We start from the raw sequence: 26830 nt of genomic DNA on the forward strand, positions 1-26830 counted from the left end.
AAAGAAGGTGGCGGATTTTAAGTACTTGGGGTCAACTGTCCAGAGCAATGGAAAGTGTGGAAAAGAGGTGAAGAAGTGTGTCCAGGCAGGCTGGAGCGGCAGGTGTGATGTGTGATAGAAGGGTTTCAGCTAGGATGAAAGGAAAAGTGTATAAAACCGTGGTCAGACCACCCATGACGTTTGGACTGGAGACAGTGCCACTGAAGAAAAGACAGGAAGCAGAGCTGGAGGTAGCAGAGCTGAAGATGTTGAGGTTTTCTTTGGGAGTGACCAGATTGGATAGGATCAGGAATGAGTACGTTAGAGGGACAACTCATGTCAGAGGCTTTGCAGAGAAAGTCAGAGAGGCCAGACTGAGATGGTTTGGACATGTCCAGAGGAGAGACAGTGACTATATCGGGAGAAGGATGCTGAGTCTTGAACTGCCAGGCAGGAGACCGAGAGGAAGACCGAAGAGGAGGTTTATGGATGTGGTCAAAGAGGACATGAAGGTAGCTGGTGTGAGAGAAGAGGATGCACAAAACCGGGATAGATGGAGGACACTGATTCGCTGTGGCGACCCCTGAGGGGAAAAGCCGAAAGGAAAAGAAGAAGAAATTTGGTTTTACTGTAATTGACTAAAGTTAGGGTACATTATGATACATAATTACACTATGGGTTTCAAACTACAGCAGATGTAACATGAACGAAATTGTTATTTCATTAGAGTGAATCTCAGATTCATATAGGTTGTGAACCCTGCCGTAGAGGACAGTATACTTGAAGGAAAAGTGATGCCGCAAATCGCGAGACTTGACAAGATCAACTTTTTTCGGTCCTTAATATGATCCTTTGTCAATGTTTCAGAAATTTATGAGTATGGGTGTTAAATATGCTGACGTAGTCATGTTTTAGATATGCCCGTTAATGTATTTAATACGAAATCTGAAACAAAGGAAAAATAATGGGACGCCTTGTGTAAACCTCTCGCGAGAATTGAAAAGCATTTTCCAATCCTTTTCAGGTGTGACAATCACACAAAATAATTGACGATTGATTTTATAAGCTATATATCTTTCAATTGTCAAACGTTTTACAGCCATACAAGTGGTTTTTAATGTTTTTTGTTTTTTTTATTTATGAACTATTTGAAATTTGACTAGTTATGTGCGTCACAGCATCACGTGACATAAGCGACATGACTGTTTTGAAAGGCTGGCTAACTGACTAGCTCTCGGGATTACACTTCGGCGGAGATTTACGCCAATTTGGTAATTACGCTTATATTTTACGATACACTCATAATTCGTGTGTCACTGATGTGCCGCGCTGGTAAATATTCCCTGAAATAATGTCGAAATGTTGGTAAATTGATTCTTGTAGCACGGGTTTTTATGCTAGCCGTGTCGGAGTGCAGCTAACGCAGGAAACTCGCTAAAATAATTCTAATTATAAATTTCCTTTTGTAGTCTGATGACTGACTGCTTTGGGTGTTTAATGTCACATTTTAGTAGAGTGTAGGGAATGAATGTACTTAAAATCGCGTAACTAGTTTATTCTGGCCAAACGATTGCGTTTTGTGCTAACGGTTAGCGGTGGATTCTGTGTGGAGTTTTGACCAGCGGAACCAGTCGACGTCAACTTGAATATGAAAACTGACACTTCCGGAGCGGACTTCCCCTTGTTCGGGTGATGGCAACGCGTCTGCAGTCATATGACAGTAACTCCAGTGACGCCGAAAACTGGGAAAGGAAAGCGACAAGCCGACCTCGCAAATTGTGCAAGCATTCGAGGTGAGCTAGCCAAAGCCGACTGATCGACCAGCGAGTCCTAATTCATTATGATTCATTAGAGAAGCAAACGAGGCCAATGAGATCGTAAGTACCACAGTGTAATTTGATTGTATATTCATTGTGTTGGACAATCGGATTAACGAGGCACCATTATACATATATAGAACGTGTTTGTGATGTGTTGGGATTTATCCTAACATATGTGATTTATTGGTTGACTAAAGACGTTTTCTATGATGTATTTCCAAAGTGCAGCTTAAAAAGTACTCAACTAATCAAGTGGCTTTAACTATTGTGAGCAGCTGTAAATCTACATGCCAGATATTTGACTGGTGTTTCTTCGTATTTTCTTTACCTTACTTATATAATAAAATAATGTGTAGTACAATACATTGTCAGACCATTCGTATTATGATGAATGAGTAATTAACTAATTGGGTTACTTCTATTTTGCAACCAAATCTGGAGCTGTAGCACCTCTACTTTTCATGTTTCAATAAATAACAATATATGAAATCCACTTTTCAATCCCGCGATCGATCTGTTATGGTAGATTTTTCCAAGGAATTTTGGTTGACCCTCTCACGTTGTTCTACTTTTAGGACGTTTGACTTTCAAGTTGTATTGAAATGCAGTCCTTTGTCTAGTTGTTGCCACATGAGCAGGTTTGTAGCTGACATCGTTTGTGCTTTGGGTCTTATCTGCTTGTTGACGCGACTCTGCATTCTATGTGCATTAATCATCTTTGAATCACAGCACATTAAAGACCAGGATGTTTCATTCTGTCGGTACTATTCTTTTCCATCTTGTACAGACAGGATGGCTAGAAACTGGCTGCTCTGCTTGTCTGGCCGTAGCTGCTCCCCCACAGTGAAATAAAAATGAAATGTCCTATAGCTCTTGGACATTCAGTCATCTTTTGTGTTGAAGCGCAGCAGTCAAGCTCGCGCATTTCGAGTGGAGCCCCAACAGAGGAAGATGAGCCTGCATGGTGCCAGTGGGGGCTGTGACCGCTCGCGCGACCGCCGCCGCTCCAGCGATCGCTCCAGGGATTCCTCGCATGAGAGAGAGGCGCAGCTCACTCCCTGCATTCGCAACCTCACCTCACCTACACGCCAACATAACATTGGTGAGTATGACTGGAAAGAGGAGAAGGGCCTCAGCGGGAGGTGAACAGGGGTTATTGTCAAGTTACACAGCTCTTGGTGGCTTGTGCCAGAAAAGCAGCTTAATGCATCTATCAACATCTTGCTTGGCTTCACGTCCTTATTTCTTTCCACACAGGTAGAATGCGACCTGCCCATTCGCTGGTCACAGATTTATATTTGCACTTTATTTGACACCTATCTGTAGCAATTTTATGGAAAGCTCAACACTTGACACTCTTTTTGTTTTTTTGTAATGCTATAAGGTCCCACACAATAGCACTGAAGCCTTGGATAACAGGAAAGTAGTAACCGGTCAATCAGTAGTAGAACATGGGTTGGTTTCACCTAAATCCCTGTTCTTACCATTGATTGCATTAAAAAAAACATTTTTAATCGAAACATCTTGAGCAAAATGATGACTTTGATCCAAACATTTTTTTGCTTTTGTAGCGCCGATTAGCTACAGATCAAACTATATTTTAGTTATATAGTCTTTTTGTTCTTTTTACTTCAAGATGACGCAAGAGTGGCTGCCTTTCCAGCTGCTCCTGTATTTTGTTTTTGTACTTCTTTCTTTCCTTTCCTCTTGCTTTCATCACTTTGTTGATGTGAAATGTAAATTTCTCCACTGCGAGACTAATCCAATCCAATTTACAGCGATGCCAATAAGAAACGCTTATGCACCAATGCGTCTTTGTTCAAACCAGGTACAAGCACTCACTCGCATGTGAGTCCTCAATGGTACCAGTACCCATATTTCATTGAGTTTTCATCTTGGAATTATGATAGGAAAATGTGTGCTTTCGGGAACGCAAACCTTGCTTGAACATGCCAGAGGGTTTATTCAAATTCATTAATGTTCGTTTAAATTGTGCTTTAACAACAGCTGCAGCTATAACAGTTATTCACAGAACATTTAACTCATTCACTGCTAGGCGATGTGCAAATATATGTCCACTCTAGTGCCAGGGTTTTTGTCATTTTCATTGAAATTGCAGGACCCTCAGAATATTGAGTTTTAGGACTACCAAACATTCAATGCAGTGTAAGAAATATTAGACATCAGAAGTTTATTTTGAGCATACTTGGTTGTAGCGTTATCTCCATTGAAAATGGAGGTCAGCTGTACATAAGGTAAATGATGCCCCCTCGTGGGAGGGAAAAACATTGCCTTCTGACCGAAGCTTTAAACGTACCCAAAGAAAAAGCAAATCCCAAACAAATTCGGAAATGCCGCTCCATGTCATGCTTTTGAATTCCCAAATAAATTTGGGAATGGCAGCGAATGAGTTACCATCCTATTTTTAGAGAAACAGTCATGTCATACATTAGTCTAACATCCATCTATTTGATTTTGTCACACGCTCTCCGTTGTTGCAAATCATTGTTCTGGTTGCCTGCGCCTGAACAAAGTTCATCATACACTTTGTCACCTAGTTTTATCTGTAAGTTTCTCCTCACGGGTGCTATTGTTCCTACCCGGTAGGTTTATGAAGTATCAGTGTTGTAGTTTCAGAGCCTTTTTTTTGTAATCTGAGAAGGAGGACAATTTCTTTGTATTGGCACCACACAATGAAAAATCTGCTACAAGAGAAATGTGATTGAAAATTTGTCGAGCGCTTGGGGCCACTGCGTGACATCGTTGATGAGTTGTTGCCTTTGCGCCATGACCTCATCTTTGATTGTCGTTTCTGGAGAAGTCCTTGACACTGTAGATCTTAGTCATTTCCTCCTCGGTTAATGTTTGCATTCATATGGAATGGCGATTTGATAGCTGTTTTACTCCCTCGTCTTACCTGGGAGACATTTTATACAACCGTTTTATTGTGCCACCACTCTCAGTTGGTGCTTGTGTAAAAATTAATTTTAAATTTTGGTTATAATAAATAAGCCGACAACAAAAACATCAAACGCATGCCTAAAGAATGGGATTGAAATGCGATGAGCTACAAGACAAGCACACATGTTAGAGTCAACCCAGGTAGCAGAAACTACTTCTTTTCCTTTTGGCTTTTCCCTTCAGGGGTCGCCACAGCTAATCAGTGTCCTCCATCGTCAGAGGTTTGATTTGCTGTGAATATTAAACGTTAGGGCACGCATTCAGAAAGTAGACTTGTGTGTCAAGAAGAAAAAGCAGACGATGCTTCTTTTCTTTCCATGTGCATGCAGAACGAGACCGTGATGTCGGGCCGTCATCGAGGCCCGGTAGCCCTCGGCCACAGAGGGTCTCCCCAAGTGGTTCCAGCAGCAGCGGCGTGGTGAGCAGCCGCAACAGCAGCCTTTCCAGCACCGAGGGAACCTTCAAAGGTTTGGCGGTGGGAGAAATGGTGTTTGTGTACGAGAACCCCAAAGAGGGCGCGGCCAGCACCACCGTCTGCAACCGCAATGTGCGGACGTCTGAGAGGGTAACGCTCATTGTTGACAACACGCGCTTTGTGGTAGACCCCACAATCTTCACTGCGCAGCCCAATACCATGCTGGGCAGGTACAGAACATTTGTTTCCTGGTTTGATGACAAACGCCATCAATGGAATGTCTCGTTTGGAACCAAAACTGCTTTCTTTCAGAATGTTCGGATCGGGAAGAGAGCACAATTTTACAAGGCCCAACGAGAAGGGAGAGTTTGAGGTGGCCGAAGGAATCAGCTCAACGGTTTTCCGAGCAATTCTGGTCAGTAACTTTTTCCGTCAACGCTTTCCTCGTGATGATCTCATGCGCCGCTTTACCACGCGTGGCACACTAGTGTGACCTGAGAGATGATCTAATTTCACCATAAATGATGCATTGATGCCGGTGATCAGGAGACCAATAAATAAATGCACTTCTACTTTAGCGGAGTTTTGATATTTGATAAAATTCTGATAACTGAGTCTGACTAATCAATTCAAATGCACACACACACACACACATTCTGAAATGTGCACACACGGTTAACTTAAAACCAATAATCGGGGAGGAGGCTTTTTTTTCCTTGTGGCAGGTGTTTGAAAGTCATTATCATTGTCATATACATATATAATGTATAGAAAAAAAATACACCGCATCAAGGTCATAAAAAAAGGAAAATTGACTCTATTTATGCCGTTGCGTAAAAAATTTCATTACTTGTCATTTCAAAATAATGGGCCTGTACCCCATTTTGTGTTTCTGTCCTTAATGTTGAATCAGTCCAATTGGTTGACATCGGGGGTGTATCGTTTGCGTAATTTTGGATGGGGCAGTTATCATTGCTGAAGAAGAAAGTTATTCTTCACCATGACTTGCAAGTCAACATGCTGTTGTTGAGTGAGTGAGTGAGTGAGTGAGTGTGAGTGAGTGAGTGAGTGAGTGAGTGAGTGAGTGAGTGAGTGAGTGAGTGAGTGAGTGGGAGGAAGGAAGGAATGTTTGTCTCAGCCCCAAGTAAATGGGTAATAATTGGACTGACTGCTTGTGATTCCAGCTCATCAACATTCTTCTTTTTTGTTTTGTTTGTTTTTTTTTTTTTTTCAGGCAAGAGAGTGTGGCCTGCTTGTGTATTCGCCCTTGTTGACATGGCCTCATTCACAACTAAAATTGGCTCTTTGCATATTTTACACTGACTTGACTGCGTGTTTTGTGTCTCGTTGACAGGATTACTACAAATCGGGGCTAATCCGTTGTCCTGATGGAATCTCTATCCCAGAGTTGCGGGAGGCGTGCGACTATCTATGCATCTCTTTTGACTACAGCACCATCAAATGCAGAGACCTCAGTGAGTGTTTTTTTTAACAGACCTACAGCACAAACTTACCATCACAATTTTTCCCCTGAAATATATAACTAGGGTTTACTGGTTTAATGTCACCAACTACACAACCAAAAAAAAAATCAATTCCATGTTGACCAGGCACAACAGTTTCAGTCTCGGCTTGTCCTCAGGTGCCCTTATGCACGAGCTGTCCAACGATGGCGCCCGGCGACAGTTCGAGTTCTACCTGGAAGAAATGGTTCTACCTCTGATGGTGGCGAGCGCCCAGAGCGGCGAGCGAGAGTGCCACATCGTGGTCCTCACCGATGACGACGTGGTGGACTGGGATGAAGAGTACCCGCCGCAAATGGGAGAAGAGTACTCCCAAAGTGAGTGCGCTGCACGGCAAATAGTAACCCTTCAAGTCAATCCAAAGTGAAATCATACGAAATTCCCTTGCAGTCATTTACAGCACAAAACTGTACCGATTCTTCAAGTACATTGAGAACAGAGATGTTGCCAAGTCTGTTTTAAAGGAGAGAGGATTGAAGAAAATACGACTGGGCATTGAAGGTAAGTCGTGTCAATTCATGAGCCGATGCACACACTTTATGTGGGGACAGGTTCACACCGATAAACAAAAATGGCCTCCAAAAGTTTGTATTGAAACCATTTGTCACCTTTGCATCATTGCGTGTTCTGCTGCTCATGATGGCAGCAGAGATGTATCTAAAAAAATCAATACATGATAATTATCAGGGTTGTACATAAACAGTAGTTTGTTTTGATTCTCTGATGAAATTTGATGAAAAGATAGTCATAGTATAAAGCAATTGGTCAACATTTAAGCGCATGCGGCTGTCCAGGTTACCCCACATACAAGGAGAAGGTTAAGAAGCGTCCCGGAGGTCGTCCAGAGGTCATCTACAACTATGTCCAGAGGCCCTTCATCCGCATGTCATGGGAGAAGGAAGAGGGAAAGAGCCGCCACGTAGACTTCCAGTGCGTCAAATCCAAATCCATTACCAACCTGGCGGCGGCGGCAGCCGACATCCCCCAGGACCAGCTGGTGGTCCTTCACCCGGGCCCCCAGGTGGACGAGCTGGACATCCTGCCCAATCATCCGCCGGGAGGCCACCCCCACAGCAACAACTACAGCAACGATCCCGACCCTGAGGGACCCCCGCCTGCCGTGTGAGGACCCCTGAGACCCCGTTGGACCCCACTTTCTCCCTCTTTTCCGTCTCCCAGCATGATTGCAGCATGGAGCGCACCATACAGAGGGGCACCATAAACCATATTGCCTTGACACCTCCTTCGCAGCCTTACAGAGCCGAGAACCTGGTGGACTTGTGTTTTTTTTTTTTACTTGACCAAAGCGATTTGTTTTTGTTCTCTCAATATTCAGTAAACACTTTACTTATAATTATTATTTACAATGTTGTACCCTCATTTGTTGGGTTTGGTTGAGCACTCTTGTGATATCAATGTTTCCCCCTCAATCATTTTGTTAGGATTTGACATGTTCCCGGGTGGTTGGTTCCCTCCAATGTGTGCTTTATACAGAAAAAAACTCGGTCAGACTGGGAGCGGGGGGGGAGTCATAACTTGTCATTGGACCTCCACGTATTACCAGTGTCATTGGATGTTTTCTGTCATTGGCTGGATGTCATGTGCTGTGACGCTCCTGCTGCAAACAAAATTAAAGCAGAGCACACGGGCTGTCCACGTTTGCAATCTTGCAGTGCAAATCTTGAAACGGTTGCCAAAATGAAATGTTTCAATAAAGGAAGAAAAATTGTGCATTTCTATTTTAATATTTTTTGTTCATTTAAACAACATAAGGTGAAGATGCATCAATATTGAAAAGCAGTTCGGTGTTCATTCGTGTACGTATGCAAAAATACTGCAAAAATTGAATCAAATTTTGTCTTTTAGAATTCGAAATCAATTGAATCAACGCTGATGCTTTAGTATGAGCTCGTCTATTTTTTTTAGATACCACATACTCTACCTGTATTCCTATTACTGAATAGAGCGGAAGAAATGTAAGCCATACATTTAAAAATGATTTTTGTATTCTTGCCGAATATGGAACCTCCGCCCCCAAACCACGTATGTCGTTCATTTTTAGAAAACCTTATTGGTAAACAAACTACTCGATGCAAATACTTTGCAAGTACAGTATCTAGCTCTTGGAGCACAAAAATGCCCCTAATATGTATGAATAGTTTTCAGTCAAGTAACATATTGTACTTTTACTCATGAAAAACTGTCACGCAATATAGTATTGGCAATCAGCAGACATTCTACAATTGTTATCTATGGGAAAAAGAACAAGTATTGTACAGTACGTATTTCAGACAAATTTACTCAAGGGAACATATACCTGGCATAGCCACACGGAGGCGCCATAGGTCGCTATTCGACTTTCAGATATTGCTTGTAATCAATGGAACTAGACAATTCAAATAAGCCGTGGTACGTCAGGATGAGAGAAAGTTGAGCAAAAAAAATGGCGATTGGGTGCTAGTGTTTATTTTCTGGAGGTCATTATTACACTTGCATTTTTTCATCATACCCTATATCCTTTTGAAGGTTTTTTTTTGGTGGGGGGGGGGGGGGGTACATTCATCATGGAGTTAAAGCTTTTGCTAGTTTTATTTGCATTTTTTCTGCTTTTGTATGTGTAAAAGCCTAACCTGCTGCAGTTTTACAACACAATTCTCTGGATTTGCTACGTGAAAGATTGCCGAATTAATTGACCGCAAATTTCTTTATCATGGAACAGTTAAGTTCAGTCAGTAGATTTCTGGAATATAGACATTTTGGTGAATGTGTAAGTAATATACAACAAGCACGGCCCCGAAATAATGTCCTCTGTGGGGAAAAGGCTTTTTTTGTGTAAGAAAAATACTTCCAGCGAAAGGCGCATCCAGGATGTGAATTTAGGTCCAGCCCAATTGCAGTGTTGCCATTTTCTAGAGCCCCTTGTCCGTATTAATGTCACATATTGCCATAACATTTTATGGAGAGTTTTTCCAAATAATATCCATCCATTAAAATTTGATATATACAAAAAAAAATCCATTTCTTCTCCTTCAGCCCATGTAGATTAACAAACCCGCTATTAAATCAACACAAAAAAGCTTGCTACAGATACAATGTGCAAGCTCAAACATTACTTTGTTTTTCATTTGGCAGCCTATCTTTTCGATGCACTAATTTTTGCCTTAAGGCGTTTATCGGTTTGAAATAAGTGGGAATTTTGTGTTGCCAAAAGGACTCTTTGTAGTTTTTCAGAAACTCCTGCAATGTCAGGTACTGCTACTCCTCTCCTTTTTGTATCTTGAGAATTTTTGGTTTCATTCCCTATTCTTTCTTTCTGACAATGACCACTGAGGGTACCCACAGTTCGTGAGTGCTCTCCTGATATGTTTTGGATTGGATTGGATTGAATTTCTCTACCTTCAATGCTTGTTGGTATTAGTTTAGGAGGCGAAACGTCCGACACCTTCAAAATAGTACAGATGACGGCTGAAAGAACCTTCTCATCGATGGACCACTCCTGTACGACTGAGAGCTTACACAGACGAACGCAATTTATTGTGGCATTTGAAGTACGAGCTTAAAAAAATGATTAGTGGCATGGACTTGGACAGTGAAATTGTACAATCAGAGCCCAGGGTCCGAATGAGCGAGGGACATGATGGAGCCAGGTCCAATTCTAAACCAGAGACTGGAACACAGTGAGGCTGTCCGACTCTTGGCTGTGCAGAGAACTTAAACCGGTGTCTGAGTCGTCATCGTCGCATTTGGACAGACCCCTCGCTTGCTCTACCCCCTCACTCTTCCTCGCCAAAGGACTCGTCATTCTCTGGGCTTCATCCGTCCCCCCGCGAGTGCAGACCCCGTCCTCCGATCCCAAAGAGTTGATTTTGTCCAGCAAATCCCTCATCTCCTCTTCGCGACTGCTGCAAATCTGCCGGCTCAGCTCCAAATCGCCCCTAATAGCCTCCAAATCCGAGCGGAGGCGCAGGCCCACAAACAAAATCACATCCAGCAATCTCCTCAGACGCTCCTTCAAAAGCATCTCATCTCCTGCTGCGATGAAGGACGCTGACGTCTCCTTCTGCTCCTTCAGTCGTCTCCTCTGCAGCCAGTGGTGGTTGAACTGGATGTTGCATCATGGAGTTAAAGCTTTTGCTAGTTTTATTTGCATTTTTTCTGCTTTTGTATGTGTAAAAGCCTAACCTGCTGCAGTTTTACAACACAATTCTCTGGATTTGCTACGTGAAAGATTGCCGAATTAATTGACCGCAAATTTCTTTATCATGGAACAGTTAAGTTCAGTCAGTAGATTTCTGGAATATAGACATTTTGGTGAATGTGTAAGTAATATACAACAAGCACGGCCCCGAAATAATGTCCTCTGTGGGGAAAAGGCTTTTTTTGTGTAAGAAAAATACTTCCAGCGAAAGGCGCATCCAGGATGTGAATTTAGGTCCAGCCCAATTGCAGTGTTGCCATTTTCTAGAGCCCCTTGTCCGTATTAATGTCACATATTGCCATAACATTTTATGGAGAGTTTTTCCAAATAATATCCATCCATTAAAATTTGATATATACAAAAAAAAATCCATTTCTTCTCCTTCAGCCCATGTAGATTAACAAACCCGCTATTAAATCAACACAAAAAAGCTTGCTACAGATACAATGTGCAAGCTCAAACATTACTTTGTTTTTCATTTGGCAGCCTATCTTTTCGATGCACTAATTTTTGCCTTAAGGCGTTTATCGGTTTGAAATAAGTGGGAATTTTGTGTTGCCAAAAGGACTCTTTGTAGTTTTTCAGAAACTCCTGCAATGTCAGGTACTGCTACTCCTCTCCTTTTTGTATCTTGAGAATTTTTGGTTTCATTCCCTATTCTTTCTTTCTGACAATGACCACTGAGGGTACCCACAGTTCGTGAGTGCTCTCCTGATATGTTTTGGATTGGATTGGATTGAATTTCTCTACCTTCAATGCTTGTTGGTATTAGTTTAGGAGGCGAAACGTCCGACACCTTCAAAATAGTACAGATGACGGCTGAAAGAACCTTCTCATCGATGGACCACTCCTGTACGACTGAGAGCTTACACAGACGAACGCAATTTATTGTGGCATTTGAAGTACGAGCTTAAAAAAATGATTAGTGGCATGGACTTGGACAGTGAAATTGTACAATCAGAGCCCAGGGTCCGAATGAGCGAGGGACATGATGGAGCCAGGTCCAATTCTAAACCAGAGACTGGAACACAGTGAGGCTGTCCGACTCTTGGCTGTGCAGAGAACTTAAACCGGTGTCTGAGTCGTCATCGTCGCATTTGGACAGACCCCTCGCTTGCTCTACCCCCTCACTCTTCCTCGCCAAAGGACTCGTCATTCTCTGGGCTTCATCCGTCCCCCCGCGAGTGCAGACCCCGTCCTCCGATCCCAAAGAGTTGATTTTGTCCAGCAAATCCCTCATCTCCTCTTCGCGACTGCTGCAAATCTGCCGGCTCAGCTCCAAATCGCCCCTAATAGCCTCCAAATCCGAGCGGAGGCGCAGGCCCACAAACAAAATCACATCCAGCAATCTCCTCAGACGCTCCTTCAAAAGCATCTCATCTCCTGCTGCGATGAAGGACGCTGACGTCTCCTTCTGCTCCTTCAGTCGTCTCCTCTGCAGCCAGTGGTGGTTGAACTGGATGTTGGTGAGCGCTTCCTGCTCCAGCAACTCCTCCTGACACTGAAACAAGTGAGAAACTGCTTTGTCATTCATTGAAAGCAAGTGTGTGCAAACATTTTCCTCCGAGGGACCCAAACATAAAATTATCACTTCCACGTTGGATTCATTCAACACGTTGAAGACAAACCACCAATCATAGGGCCTCTTCAGGTTTATCGTTGCCCCTTAAGCACTTGCTTTTCTTTTCCTTTTGCAAACACAGCGACTCAGAAGTACTTCAAGCAAATATTTGTTGAATTCTGAAACTTTCAGCCCATTTTAGAAATCTGTTAAGCCGACTTCACATGGAGACGCTCAAGAATCCATAGCGGGCTTAATGCTGACACATAATGGGAAATGCCATAAAACAGCCAACAAATGGCATTTGTGAGGTAGAGATATAACCCCTGACGTCAGGGGTCTCAAACACCGGTCCTCGAGGGCCGCAATCCTACATGTTTTCCAAGTCTCCCTGTAGCAAAGCACGTGAGGCTGTGTTGCAACAAGGAGACTTGGAAAGCATGGAGGATTGCGGCTCTCGAGGACCGGGGTTTGAGACCTCTGCATGTGTTTCCACAATGGCCATTTGAACACAAATGGTGGATCAACATGTAGAATCTACATACACAATATTCTTCTACATTGTAGATGAATATAATATCCACAGGTATATATTCTTTAGCATCTGCAAAGAAAGAATACGATGACTGTAGATCTGGAGGTCACGTACAGTACATTATATCACAATGTCTGGATTAATCTACTGTCAGGTGGCCAAGGTTTGTGCACCACAAGGCGCAATGTCCACTGAAGTGAAAAAAAAAACACTTTCATTCCTTTACATTTTATTTAAAGATGCCATACTATACTTTTATGTGTCAACATAATGTACAAATTGAACAGAGAGCCACATCGATCGATCGGTCCGTCCGTCCGTGTCTCTCTGTGTCTCTATTCCTCTCTGTCTCTATTTCTCTATCTCTCTCTATCCCTCTCTATACTTCTCTCTATCTCTCTCTATCTCACTCTGTCTCTCTCCATTTCTCCATCTCTCTCGCTCTCCCTGTCTCTCCATCTCTCTCCATCTGTCTATATGTATCTCTTTTCTCTCTCTCTCTCCGTCTGTCTATATTTATCTGTTTTTTTTTCCTCTCTGTCTTTCTCTCTCTGTCTCTCTCATTGTCTATCTTTATCTCTCTTTCTGTCTAGCTCTCTTTGTCTGTCTCTCTTTCTCTCTCTCTCTCTCCATCTCTATCTATTTCTCCATCTCTCTCTCCGTCTGTCTATATTTCTCTCTCTCTCTTTTCCTCCATCTCTATTAACATCTCTCTCCCTGTCTCTCTCGGTCTGTCTGTCCACCTGTCCACCTATCTATCCATCCATCAATCCACCCATGTATCTATCCACCCGTCCACCGAAAAACTTACCATGACGTCACACAGGTGAAGCAAGACTTCCAAAGAGCACAGCTCGGGATTGGAAACTTCGTCTGCTGCACGCCCGAATAAATAATTGTTCTGCAGATAATCGACTCCGTGTGTTCGGGTTCGGTCCAAATGTACTTCCGCCTCTAGTCTTTCGATTTCGGCATCCAGCTGCTGAATTCTGAGAGCCTGCAGGCGGATGGTGCGGTCCTGGGAGACGAGGAGACGCGCCAAAGTTTGCAACTCTCCCGCACCGGATGAGAAAAACTGTTTTCTGTGCATTTTCTCCAACTTTCTGAAAGCTTTCCTAACGATCCGTCGCTGCTTGTCCATCGGGACCCCCGCCGAAGAAGAGTCCGGGGTCCATTTGGACACAAGGTTGTGTTTGCCGAGCAGCAACACGCGCGCCTCTGCGCTCCGGGCCGCCTCGCTGCAGCCCACCAGTACGAACTTGACCCGGTCTCGCTCCTCTCCCCAGGCCACCCAAAGGCGCCAAATCCTGGTCCGATCGGGTAGAACCCTCTGGAGGCCCCTCCATTTCTCGGCAATACCGTGGCGACTTAGGAGCAGCGGTTCGGGCGGTTCGGGTTGTTTTAAATCCCGCAGGAGGGCTTTGACCACATCGGCGCAGGTTGTGCGTTTCGACAAGCCGAAGACGAGTTTCTCCTCAGCGCGCACCCACACCGAGATGCGCCCCTCCACTGAAGCCATTCTTCTTGGATTTATTTCTATTTTAGAACTTTGGGTCTGACCAGTCCTTAGTTCAGTTTTTAAAGGAGTTGCTGATGGGGGCACAAAGTGCGACCAAATCGAGTGAGCCAGATCACGTGACTGCCACCTGTTCTCTTGGGGAATGTGGGGCAGACCCGACGACGTCACACGGTCTCGATTTGATCGGTCTTCAAAGTTTACTGCCCGCATTATTTCTTCATGATTTATAAATAATTTGAATACTAGAGGAAGTCACAATTTTACGCTAGTGTTGGTTCGGGGCCACATAAGAGCACTGTTGTCTTATTTTGTATGGATGACAAAAATGCCATTGATGAGCATTGGCAATCAGTTTCATTTTTCATCATGTATTTCTCCTGTGATTGGGTGCTGACCAGTTACCTATCTTGAAGAAATTCCATCGGAAGAAAAACAGTAATAGAACACAATGCTTCACTGAAGGGTTGTACTACAAGTCCACTAGAGAGTACCAGTAGCCAGGAAATAACTGACCGACCTTTCTTAATGATGTTCATTTTTTTTCTTGAAAAGTCCGTCTTGCCTTTAAAAGTAAATCTCATCTCAAATCAATTTCTTCTCCTCCTTCAGCCATCGTGGGTTGACAAAACTGCTATTAAAGCAACACAATATATTTGTTTATGCAGCTTGCTATCTCTGGCCAGTATGCTCCTGTCACAAGCGGCTTGTTATCAGAGCAGTTTTAGCAAAAAGCGAAAATTGTGACGTTAACTAGCGCCTTCAAGAAGGCGTTTGTACCCCTTTTGGGTTGCAAACTCAAAATCTGATTGGTTCGAGGAACAGTTTGATGCTCCAGGGCCAGAAGAACTGATTGTGAAGGCGTCTAGGGAGATTTCTGACCTTGCTAACAAATGATGGCTGAAATGTGATTGGTTAAATGCTTAAATAAGAAAACACACATTTGGAAGCACCGCAACAGGTGAAAAGTAATGAAAGGAAGCTGAAAGACAATTTTGAATTATGTAATAAGAATTCATGAAATAAATATAATGTACATCAGTCCATGATTCAGATATGTTTAGGCCAGTAGAGTCGGCCTGCAGGCCTTGACGGTCTGCCACTGCCATTTTGCCAGCGGCACTGGCAAGTCAACTTTGGAAAAATGACTTGTTAATAATGTTATTTTTTGTGTCCATTCTTTTACGATGAGTGTCAATGTCACCGAAATACTTTGGCACGCTTTTCCTAACAGGTACGTCTGAAGAATGAGTTCTTCCTGATGGGACAGAAAATCTAGAGAAGCACATGAAATGATGGCAGGTGTGAGTTCATATTTCATTGGAATTAATCATGCACATCGCCACACACCCTGTTTGGAGGGTGTGCAGACTTGAGCAACCAGGAAATTGTATAGTCTTTTTTTCTGGTGTGAACTACAGTATATCCTGGCTTTAAAAAAACCAAATTATTTCCACCTCATTGGATGCATAACATGTTTACCTCACACAGAGAAATGTTTCCCTCTTGTGTTAGAAAGATGTTACTACATATTTATTTGGTGAAGATGAAACAGGACCGGTTGTGCAAGCACTTGGGGACATCTACCGTTGATCTTTGGTAATAGAAACGGGAAACATGCACGCACACGCACACACGCGCGCGCGCACACACATGAGTAGAACACGACAAAAACACAAGATTGATGTTTTATTTAGTTGCAATATTGCATACACAAAAATGATCTAGAAAGCTACAAAATATTGAGTATTATCAAGAAGGCATCATAATGTTACAGCAAAGACAAGACCATCATCATCATTATGCAAAAAAATACAAACATAGTTGAGCCTGTTTTTCTCTTGCTTTCTCCAACACGTTACTGTCATAGTCTTGTAGATAAGAAAAGTTATGACACATCTGTATCAAGAAACGCTTTTTCTTTTTTTGTACAAAGCACCTTTATACATGTACACACAAAACATATAGTGTGTGTGTGTGTAAGTGAGAGAGAGAGAGCAGTGTAAAATCAAATCACATTAAAGCCACAACTTGAAAATAACGAGGAAAAAAAAAAAAAACAGAACGGTACCAGTACCTTATTCCTTTGCCAATAATACAAATAACAAAATACTGCCGATGCTCTTGCAGCCCAGTCAAACATTTTTGCTGTTGATTTATTTTTCCATGTTTTAAAACGTCAGTTTTCTTTGACAAAAGGAGGTGCAAGCATCGACGCCTCGGCAAGCATCGATTCTGTCGTTGCAGCCCTGAATCCACACGTCAACATGTAATGTACCAGCGGTAAAACAATGAGCATCTCAATACAACAGACCATGTCAACACGCAACCGTACGACCGCATACAAGTACAGTACAAGAAAACGGGTACAGATCAATACATGAACCGATACGTCCTATAGAAGAGCACAGTGTTCTTAAGACTGTGGTGGCAAAACACTGATTGTACTTTTTTGTGCATCCACCATAGACTATTTTCTCTATAAAAAACAATGTAGACACCTGTGGCTCTTGTCCATTCCTTAAATCATTTTTGTTTGTTTGTTTTGTTGAAAAGAAGAAAGATAAATATGAGCCTGGTTTTTGTAGGGGAAACGAGTTTCAGAAACTTGTTAAAAGGCCAAAACACTTGAACCTGCAAGTGTATTGCAGCGCAGGGTGCAACCGATATGTTGTCCATATCGGTTGCATATGCGAAAAGTACTCAAAAGAATCAGATGTAATTTACACCGAATAAGGTTCTGTCAGCCAGGCATGTCCTTTACTTTCTGCCCGTGCCTCGTAAATAGCATTTAGTGTTGCATGAGAGCGTACCGTATTTTCCAGTGTATAAGGCGCACCCAAAAGCTTGAATTTTCTTCAAAAGATGACCCTGCACCTTATACGCAGGTGCACCTTATACGTGAAGTAATATTGAGCCACAACAGGTCTCGCAACTCTTGTCAGCAGCCACCGACTCCATTTCCGACTGTAGAAGAAGCAGTGCGAAACACCAGTCTCTGCTGTAGCGCCTTATAATGTGGTGTGCCTTATATTTGGAAAGCCTTTAGATATTTATATATTATATTTAGAAAACCTTTGTCACCATTCATTGAAGGTGCCCCTTATACTCCGTGTGCCTTATACTTTGGAAAATACGGTAATCTAAATAACCTGACTGCGTGAAATCCAAATATGAGCGAACCATCGACTCGTGAACAACTTCCCTGGTTTCAATGACAATCATTTGAGACAAAGATGAGGAACCTTTTTTGAGTTCTCTGAGGGACATATATTTATTTTATTCAAAGAAAAAATGTGATGTAATTTAGTGTTACTTTTGTGCGCCAGTGAAACATGATTTTTTTTTTATGTATGGGAGCAAAGCAATTGTCGCATTTGCGATTTGGTCCGAAGTACATTTTGAGCATGAGGTGGAAATGTTTTTTTTTTGTGCTGCAGTTGTTTTTAGAATGATGTGGATGAGATGAAACGCTGTGTTCCCCATCCCTGCTTTATAAAAAGGCAATTCGGTACTCTGGTCAATCTCATTTTTGGTCTAGCCACAGTTTGTTTTTGTGTCAGTTTGAATTGGAAATTGGAAAGCAAAGGCACTTTTTGCTACTATGCACAAAACAATAAGAGAGCAAGAGAATGTGTATGTGTGTTTGCTTTTTTTGTGGGTTCTTTTGTCTTTACCATATGGGGAGTCAATTAGACTCAGAAAAAAAGTTTACATTTAGAGAATAGGACTTTTATGGAGGAAAATACAACTTTAGCATCATCTGAGGCATTTTTAGCTGGTGAATCTCAAAATAGTGGAGTGTACTGCTTGTGGATTTTGCCCCGGATCAGCCTGACATTAAAAGTTGGACTAAATACGTTAAGGCACTGTACTCTTCAGACTTTGGCAGACCGTATCGGGACTCTCGCACTGCAACGCCGACAGGTCGGCGTCTTGACGAGTATCACAGTTTTCGGCGCGTCTCTTGGAGATCGCACAGCTGTGGCGTGTTTAAGGCTTGGGGAAGGCGTAGGCCACGATAACGGGCACGCAATGTCAGGGCAAAGATGCTCTGACTCAGATCATGCCGGGAATGCTCCTCATGAGGGAGTGTGGGAGGGGGTTGATGTAAACATGGCTGGCTGTCTAACATGATTCAGGATGAATGGATCGTGTTGTGATGACTCAAGAACAGAGGAAACAGAGTGCTTTTGTATGTCTTGTAGTGTTTAAACCTGACAGGAACGGCAAATGCTGAGGAGCTTTGAATACTTTCCTAAAGCCACAAGAAAAGGCAGCCGAGTGAGTGTAGTATCTCGTTTGTTGTGCTTCAACAGGGGTAAAATCTTCACTGCTGGTTGGTGAACAGAAAACAAACGTAGTCGAATATTTAGTGTCAGGTTGGCGTCTTTGGTGCTGGATTGGGCTGAAGGTCTACAAGTATGCTCAACACACTCAAACATGACGTAGACCGCATCTGGCCACCGGCACAAAAAGGCCAGCGGCATAGTATACAGACAAAAAAAAATAAAAAAGAAAACAACACACTGCCACCGACCAAAATCCAGTCGACGCCACGGTTGAGCTCTCAAAGACATTTTCAAGGGAAAAGAACACTTTGAACCGCAACTCACAACGATGAGAAGAGGCTTCAGGTAATGAGCTCAAAGTGGGACTTTCAGTGAGAGGCACTGCCGCTTGCCTGGAGGTCAGAGTGTGTGTGTGTGTGTGTGTGTGTGTGTGTGTGTGTGTGTGTGTGTGTTTGTGTGTGTGTGTGTGTAAGAGAGAGAGAGAAAGAGAGAGAGAGAGTGAAAAGGCCATGGCCTGATTCATTCTTTTACCAGTCTGTAGATATGATGTTGGGCGCCGTGCTCGCTGTTGGACACCTCAAACACACACGCCATACACAGCAGTGTCTCCTGCGTATCCCGGTTGGTCACCACCTGCAAATGTACAACACACGTTTGAAGACACAAAATTGGCTCAAAGTGCGAATAGGGCGGGGGGGCTTGTATCAATTGGCACATTTCCACTTTATCAGCATGTCCTCGCTAAACCTACATTTAAATTTTTGACATTCCAAAAGTGTACCATATTTTCCGGTGTACAAGGCGCACCCCAAAGCCTTCATTTTCTTCAAAATATGACCCTGTGCCTTATACGCAGTTGCGCATTATATGTGAAGTAATATAAAGCCACGACAGGTCTCGCAACTACTGTCAGCAGTCACCGACTCCACCTGTACAAGAAGTCATGCGTAACCCCAGCCTCTACTCTAGCACCTTATAATGTGCCGTCCCTTATATTTGGAAAACTTTTATATATTTATACAGTATATTATATTTGGATTTTTTTTCATCCATTGAAGGTGTGCCTTATAGTCCAGTGCAACTTATATATGGAAAAAGTTTGAAAATACACCATTCAACTTCACTTTGCTGCTGTGAAATGTAAATTTCTCCACTGTGAGACTAATAAAGGCATATCCAATCCAATCCAATCAATGGGGGTGAGATTTACACTCCGATGCGCCCTATACATTGGAAAATACAGTATATTCGTTGAAATCCTCAAGCAATGTAGAAAATAGAAGTGCCACGGGAATGGAAGGCATTGCATTATTGCAAATAGATCAATACATGCGTTTCAAAAGTGCCCAACTGTGCTGTTGGCAAATGATGAAACAATTGGCGGCGGGCATTCGTGTTTCCAAGCAAATTTGTTGACGGAAGGACCCAATGTCCTTGAGGTGTCGATGCTGAAAGGGATTTGCAGTCATCGATTTCTTGGTATTTTTAATTTCACACTGTCACTTTTTATTTGTCTTGTTTACGACCCCGTCATGTGTGGATGGACACATGTACGGTGTACAACTTCACACAAATATATGGTCAGAAGTAGCCTTGGGTGATTGTCTCATTAGTCATTCTCGAGCATTCGGCCCATTTGACTCAAGTGGTCTGAAAATGATACTGCTCATTACATTTTTATGACACTTTTTAATCAGAGATCAACTTGTTGTTTTCACAGCATTACATCATTAAAATTGTCAGTTAACAACAATAAAATAATATATAATCTCATAATATATACATTATAGTAATCCCTTGCGACCTCGCGGTTCACTTTTCACGGATTCAGTGCATCATAGATTTCTTTTCAGTAAAAAAAAAAAAAACTTTCAGAAAAAAATGCCAAATGACTCAGAGGTTTTTGTACATGGCTGTAGCTTGATTGGTTCCCATTAACCAATATAAACGGGGATTACTGTAGAAAAGTATTTATAAAAAAAGGCTCACACTTACAAATTTCAACACATGCTAACACATGGCATTTGTTTTTTTAAAGGCTTTTATTGTTTCCACTGCTAGTGTAGCGTTACACTCTCCTGACTTGTGTGTGTAGGGGTTCCCACTAAGTAAAGGTGTGTATATTCATTTCCCGTTTTTGTTTTTTTTGTTCTTCTCAAAAGTGTGGGAGCAGTTATGTTCTACCTGATTCGAGTACGACAAGCTGTTTGGGAGAAATTATTTAATATCCTACAAATGTGCTGAACTGTCCCTTTAATAATAATAATAATAATAATAATAATAATAATAATAATAATACAGTAAAGTCTCGTTATATCGATATTCAAGGGAGTCCGAAAAAATATCGATATAACCGGGACTATCCATATATCCGACCCTGTTTGCATGAAATTTTCTCTGTGCGTGCATAGAAATAGTATCGATATAAATTACGCACTTGTGGAACGACTATCGATATATCCGATATCAATATAACGAGACTTTACTGTACATTTAATTTCCAAGCACCTTTCTGAACACCCAAGGACACATTACAATCAAAAGAGCAATACACAGAACAATAAAACCATAAATAAAAGGATAAATAATAAAATAGCTGATTGAACTAGACCAGCCATGGGCAAACTACGGCCCGCGGGCCAGATACGGCCCGTTAGGCTTTTTAATCCGGCCCGCCGAATTTGCCCAAATTATAGTACAAACAGTGTCTAAAACTCATGACAAAAAGTTAGCGAACAACAGGGCAGATAACTGAAAAGTCGCCTGTCCCATTTTTCACAACTTGAAGCACAAAGAGACAACTAATAACATTAAAAAAAACATTGTAACAAAGTATAAGGTTTCTTTTGTTAAATCAAGAATGCACCTACTACAAATGCCACCTTGCTTAATTTACGGTAAATGTGCATGGCCGTAGATTTTGCTGCAGTAGTCGATTGTCACTGCGGTGCACAATGCAACGTTTGCATTGCTTCCTACGAGCCACTAAGCCCCTTTCATAAGTCTTAACTTTACAGTCACGGTTTAATGTAAATTTACGTTTTTTTAGCGTCACATATGTTGTTAGCTTCTTTTGAATCTTTCTTCTGGTCTGGGGTTCTGTGCATCTATTTTGGAAAATGACATGCAATTGCACGACTTTATAACGCTTGCGAAAGTCCGGAAGAAAGAAGCAGGCTTCTGATTGGCTGCCGTGCCGAGAATGCAAATTTCAACTGCAGGTGGTCTATGTTTGTGTGCTCGGCGACGGTACTCGTGTTTTGTTTGTGCGTGTAAAGCGCGCGGTCAGGACAAACCATCTATGAGATGAGCTTGAATATTTCGTTGTGTAATAATATGTTTTGAATTTTGAAAGTGATTCAATTTTTTCAATAAATGTGGATTTCTTTAACTTTGCCCCTTCGATGGAAACTTATTAAAAACAGACGCAATCTTGATAAATCACAGTGGTAACTTTGCCCCTTCGATTTGAGTGCATGGTGACAAATTTATTAACTGATCAGGGAATGAGGTTTGTACATACTACATTTTCCGGAGTTTCAGAAAGTAGGAATGGAGTCAATATTACGGATCTTGGGTGGAAATGAGTTCCAGAGTTTGGGAGCAGAGCGGCTGAAAGCTCTGCACCCCATCGAGGTGAGACGGTCAGAAGGCACATAGAGGTGAAACGAGGATGAGGATTTGAGGGACCGGGACGGAACGAAATTTGAAACAGGTCAGACAGATGGGTGGAGGGGCAAGGTTATGGATAGCGTTGAATGTAAACAGAAGTATTTTGAATTCAATATGAAGTTTAATACAATATAATAATAATAATACACTCTAAATCCTCATCAGTTAAGACAAGTGAGCATGTGAATAAAGCAACTAAAGTGCACTTGTAGAATAACTCTCTGATAGTTTTATGCACTAGTAGAACCCCACAGGACACAATAGTAGAACAACTGTGCCATTTGCGGAAGTATCTGGTGATTTTTTTGTAGATTTTTGTGCACAGGTAGAATACAGACGCTCCCCAATTTACGAATGAGATACATTCCGAACGGTTGTTCGTCAGATGAATTTGTTCGTAAATTGCTTCAGTGCTATATTTTGTATCAAAGTCAGCTTTATTGTCAAATATGGAAGTATGGAATGTATGTAAGACTTAGATAAGTATGTTTAAAGTTTATATACTGTAAGTATGTTTAAGGCTTGTATAAGTAACCTGTATTGGTTTGGACTGAAAAATAAACCTTTATTAAAATATATGCTCTATAAAGATATGTCCATGTACAATTGGAGAGAATACTACATATGTTAGAAAGACAGAGAGCACTCACAGCGCCTCACGTCGGTATTAGTGGCAACAGAAAGCACTACTTGGCATGAAATACAAAATTTACAGCATCTCTGTCCGAACATTTTTCGACATACATACAAAATGTTCGTATGTACCGTTGTTCGTAACACGAATGTTCGTCAGTAGTGGAGTGTCTGTAATGGAAATATAGTGGCAAAAGTGAACTATTAAAACAATTCAAGTGCACTAGTAGCAAAATTATGGTGCACGAGTATAATTACTTGCGTGGCTTTGTAGAAGAAAAACAAAGCACTAGTATATAAGCTAAGTTACACTAGTAAAACGATGAACCCTTTTGGGGCAGTGGTTACTACAGGGGATATCCTAACATCTTTCAGGTTACAGGGAGGCTGGAAAGGGGTTCAGTCATAGAACGATGAAGCAACACTAGTTAAATTACGCACTTGTGGAACGACTAGGGTGCAATAGTAGAACACTAAGGACAACAACCAGGGCCTGCTAGTAGGACAACTACGGCGCTCTAGTAAATGACTGCATGTTTTTTTCCCTCCCACTACTGCAGGGGTGTCAGTCATTTAGGCACGGTGTGTTGTAGTCGTGCACTCAATGGCGGAAGCTCACATTAACCTGTGAATGCGGCTGTTGCTCAACAGGTTCAGATTTCACATCGTCAATTCGTGAGTAGATTCAAAGATTTGCCAATTGGAAACGGTTCAGTTAAAGTTAGGAAAACACTGTGCTGGTATCGGAAGCTCGTTTTGCAGATAAAGACACTCATCTCACGGTTCCATCCCTTTTGCAATGAGAAGAAAGGATGGCCCAGCAGAGGAATTCATCACAATTGACATTCAAATGCACAGCACAGGAATTCGAAGGTCTTCCCTTACCAATAAGATCGTAAAATTCTCCAGCACGCTGTTCATCATGTACTTCTCTGGCAGGTGCTTTAGTTTATGGATAAAGTTGATCATGTATTCACACATGGGAGATCGGCTTATCCTGTAGACGAAGCGTCCGTTCTCAAAGCGTGCATATTCGGTCTGAATGAAAAAGAGAAACGTGGCAAAATGATCCAGTCCACATTCGATGCCACCGAGAAATGACTTTTTATCTTACCTCCACTTTCTCGACCACCTGTTTGCCAAAAGAGCACACTTTCGTGGAGCATGTGATGGTCATGTTTTCTGAGCTTTCATACTGGCCGGTGACGCCATAGAAAGAGCCGTTCTCGTCTTGAATGTTGCAGTTTAGGTCGGCCTGAAAAGCGCAGTCATTCGGTGGCATCATTTGCGCGTAAAAGATCAATGTGGGCGATTAGGGGGTCGACACAGGATTTAAGCCCATTCTCGCACTTGACAGGCTTGGTCCAATTCAGGAAACACGTGTCCACACAAAACGATCATTTGAAGAGCCGATTTTGGTCTGACTGTAATTTAGTGGTGGTGTGTTGAAATGAGAGTAAAATGGAGTCTGCTTATGTAATCGGAACCTCTCTTGATATGATCAAAAAAGAGTCACCTCTGCCAAAAGTTGATCTTTTCCTTTGAATTTTCATTGCATTCAGTCATTGTTATGGTGACAAAAATGCATATATGGTCAAGCTCACACACTTTATAAATCTAAATGAACTGAAAAGACAGAGGCATCATTGCAAAATATGTTGTGGACAGCGGGCATGTTTTTGGTCTTGGTTTTTGATGAGGACAGGATGGACTTTGACTTTGCAACATGATTCCATTTGCAAACTGACTGCACTGGATTTACGAAATGTTTTTTTTTTTATATTTCAACTGACAATTCACGCTGACAGAGTGGACATGTCAAAGTTAACCACATCCAACGACATGCATAATGGGATGGAAATGTGCCAATGTTTCTCCCTCATATTTGTGCTTTTTCAGCTTCTATTGAAGCATAAATAAATAGATAAATAAATAAATAAATAAAAATGCTGGCTGTCATGAAAACATCAGAAGGTTGATGAAAGGGCCTCACTGCAGGCTGCAGAGGGGTGAGTGGTACACGCCACAAATCACATCATCCAATGGACTCAAATGAAGGAAAGACTATCTGAGACCCTTTTTATGATTAGTTGTGTACAACGATTAATTACACCGGCTTGTGTACAACTATTAATAAAGACCTCAATGTTTCATTATTCTGCCACATTCACATGATTACTGGCTGAGCCCATTGAGGACATCTAAGGCACTTTAAAGCGACATTGAACTAGGTTCATAACGTAGGACAGGACACGGCCAGCCAGGTAAGACAGATAGTGAAGCGCTATGAAGTACCCAGATCGATATTCAACTTTTTTTACAATGGAATCATGAATATTCGCTTGATAGAAAAGCAGGCCCAGGATGTCCAGAGGGGAAATATTGAAGAGGATCAAGCAACATTAAAAGAGTGATTTATAAGATGGAGCATCCATGTTTCCAGAAGGCGGCCTGTCTCGACACCCCGCACATCCTGTTAATTACGGCCACAAAAGAGGAGACGTCCGCCTCCAACATTCTCCTCCTTCATTAAGCGAAGCAGTTATACAGTCATTATTGTGCAGATCCTGCCTTTCATTTGAAATTTAGATAGGCCGGTTACTTCAAAAGGAATGTGAGGGGACTTGGTCCAAGTACATGGTCTCTATTTTGTTGGCAGCCGCTAGTTAGCATTTTGCATGGGGGGCAGATACGCGCAACGTTTAAAGAACCATTATGCGGCGCAACCAGGTCATTCCATTGTTTGGTGATATTAGACTGAATTAGCGAGAGCTTTGATCCTGCTATGCCCATCCAAATATAGCATAATGAATTCTGTAAACAATAAGAGCGCAATCTCCTCAAAGTAGACAACTGACACTCACTGGCTGCAACCCCAAGTAGTAGTAGTAGAGTGTCGGAGAGGGGTTGGGGGGGGGGCTTTATGAAGAATTACTTATATTGTACAGTTTTGATTGACACTGAAGAAATGCGCTTCTTAAAACTTGGACTTAAAGAAGTCCAAGATGGCGCCCGAGTAGGCAGCCTCAGCAAGTGCTCTCACGAGCCTTGCTTTTTTTGGTTGTTTTTGTCTTGTTTTGTGTTTTGTTTTGTCACTTTGTGTTGTTGTGCATCGTGTGGAATGGATACGGATTGTTTTTCAGGATTTTTGACCACGACATTCATCAAGGAGGAGACTGTGCTGAGCGGTTGTGCCTTTTCGGCAGCATGGATATGCCAGTACTGTTTTTGAATGGGAGGAATGTCGGAGCCATTCGACTGCCATCGCTGGACACCAAAGGGGCCATTGTGCTTTTTTGCGCCTGTAATGGGCAGCATCTTCACAGCCCCGCTTTGTTCAGTGGAAGGTCAGTGCTGTTGGCAGTCTGCGGCTGGATGGATGCATGGCTTGAGGAACCCGCAATAAGAAGAAAGGAGCGTCCGCGCAGAGCGCCGATGCGTATGTGGAACTTTTGCGGCTTGGAATTGAAGCAGATTTATGTGAAACAGGAGATGTAAGACAATCTCTTTTTGTCAATGGATGCTACAGCTGCGTGTTTGCTTTCAACATTTAGCTTGTAGTCGACGTGCACATTCCACCATGATGTCCCTGATCCACTGGTGGAAAGACGCTTTGATCCTCTCCTCTTTCATCTAGAACTGCTTCATGTCATCACAAAGAGGGTACAGCAAGTCCTGAAGAATGAATGTCTCTCTGTGTCTTTGTTCTGTCATATTGTCTCTAT

General features: G+C 42.2%; 3 protein-coding genes across 14 annotated transcripts in view; 1 reads left to right on the forward strand and 2 right to left on the reverse strand.

Annotated features, from left to right (window-relative positions):
• The first annotated feature begins 1160 nt into the window (after positions 1 to 1160).
• On the forward strand, positions 1161 to 8429 carry btbd10b (BTB domain containing 10b). Of its 5 annotated transcripts, none has more exons than XM_088992457.1 (9): positions 1161 to 1250; positions 1592 to 1772; positions 2708 to 2901; positions 5090 to 5405; positions 5488 to 5590; positions 6530 to 6650; positions 6818 to 7015; positions 7089 to 7199; positions 7493 to 8429. In XM_088992457.1, exons 2-9 carry the CDS (start codon positions 1672 to 1674, stop codon positions 7822 to 7824), a joined length of 1476 nt encoding a protein of 491 aa, XP_088848583.1. In that variant the 5' UTR covers positions 1161 to 1250; positions 1592 to 1671; the 3' UTR covers positions 7825 to 8429. The 5 variants fall into 5 exon arrangements, with proteins under 5 accessions (XP_088848583.1, XP_088848584.1, XP_088848587.1 ...); XM_088992458.1 differs by having other exon boundaries at positions 1212 to 1250; positions 1573 to 1772; XM_088992461.1 differs by lacking the exon at positions 1161 to 1250 and having other exon boundaries at positions 1635 to 1772; positions 2703 to 2901.
• Positions 8030 to 15672, reverse strand: rassf10b (Ras association domain family member 10b). Of its 2 annotated transcripts, XM_088992464.1 has the most exons (3): positions 13804 to 15672; positions 12299 to 12397; positions 8030 to 10761 (listed from the first exon to the last, which is right to left on the reverse strand). In XM_088992464.1, the coding sequence occupies exons 1-3, from the start codon at positions 14719 to 14721 to the stop codon at positions 10354 to 10356; spliced, it is 1425 nt and encodes a 474-aa protein (XP_088848590.1). In that variant the 5' UTR covers positions 14722 to 15672; the 3' UTR covers positions 8030 to 10353. The 2 variants fall into 2 exon arrangements, with proteins under 2 accessions (XP_088848590.1, XP_088848589.1); XM_088992463.1 differs by lacking the exon at positions 8030 to 10761 and having other exon boundaries at positions 10853 to 12397.
• Positions 15673 to 16184: 512 nt separating this feature from the next.
• Positions 16185 to 26830, reverse strand: part of tead1b (TEA domain family member 1b) — a 58729-nt gene continuing 48083 nt past the window's right edge. For all 7 annotated transcript variants that reach the window (XM_088992470.1, XM_088992469.1, XM_088992468.1 and 4 more), the window contains 3 exons: positions 24220 to 24360; positions 23991 to 24143; positions 16185 to 19433 (listed from right to left, as the gene is read on the reverse strand). In XM_088992470.1, coding sequence (XP_088848596.1) covers positions 19320 to 19433; positions 23991 to 24143; positions 24220 to 24360 — 408 coding nt within the window. In that variant the 3' untranslated portion in view covers positions 16185 to 19319. The remainder of the gene's footprint in view (positions 19434 to 23990; positions 24144 to 24219; positions 24361 to 26830) is intronic.

This window comes from Hippocampus bargibanti, linkage group LG03 (genome assembly GCF_051943395.1).
Source record: "Hippocampus bargibanti isolate YZ-2025 linkage group LG03, ASM5194339v1, whole genome shotgun sequence".
NCBI classification, from domain to species: domain Eukaryota; kingdom Metazoa; phylum Chordata; class Actinopteri; order Syngnathiformes; family Syngnathidae; genus Hippocampus; species Hippocampus bargibanti.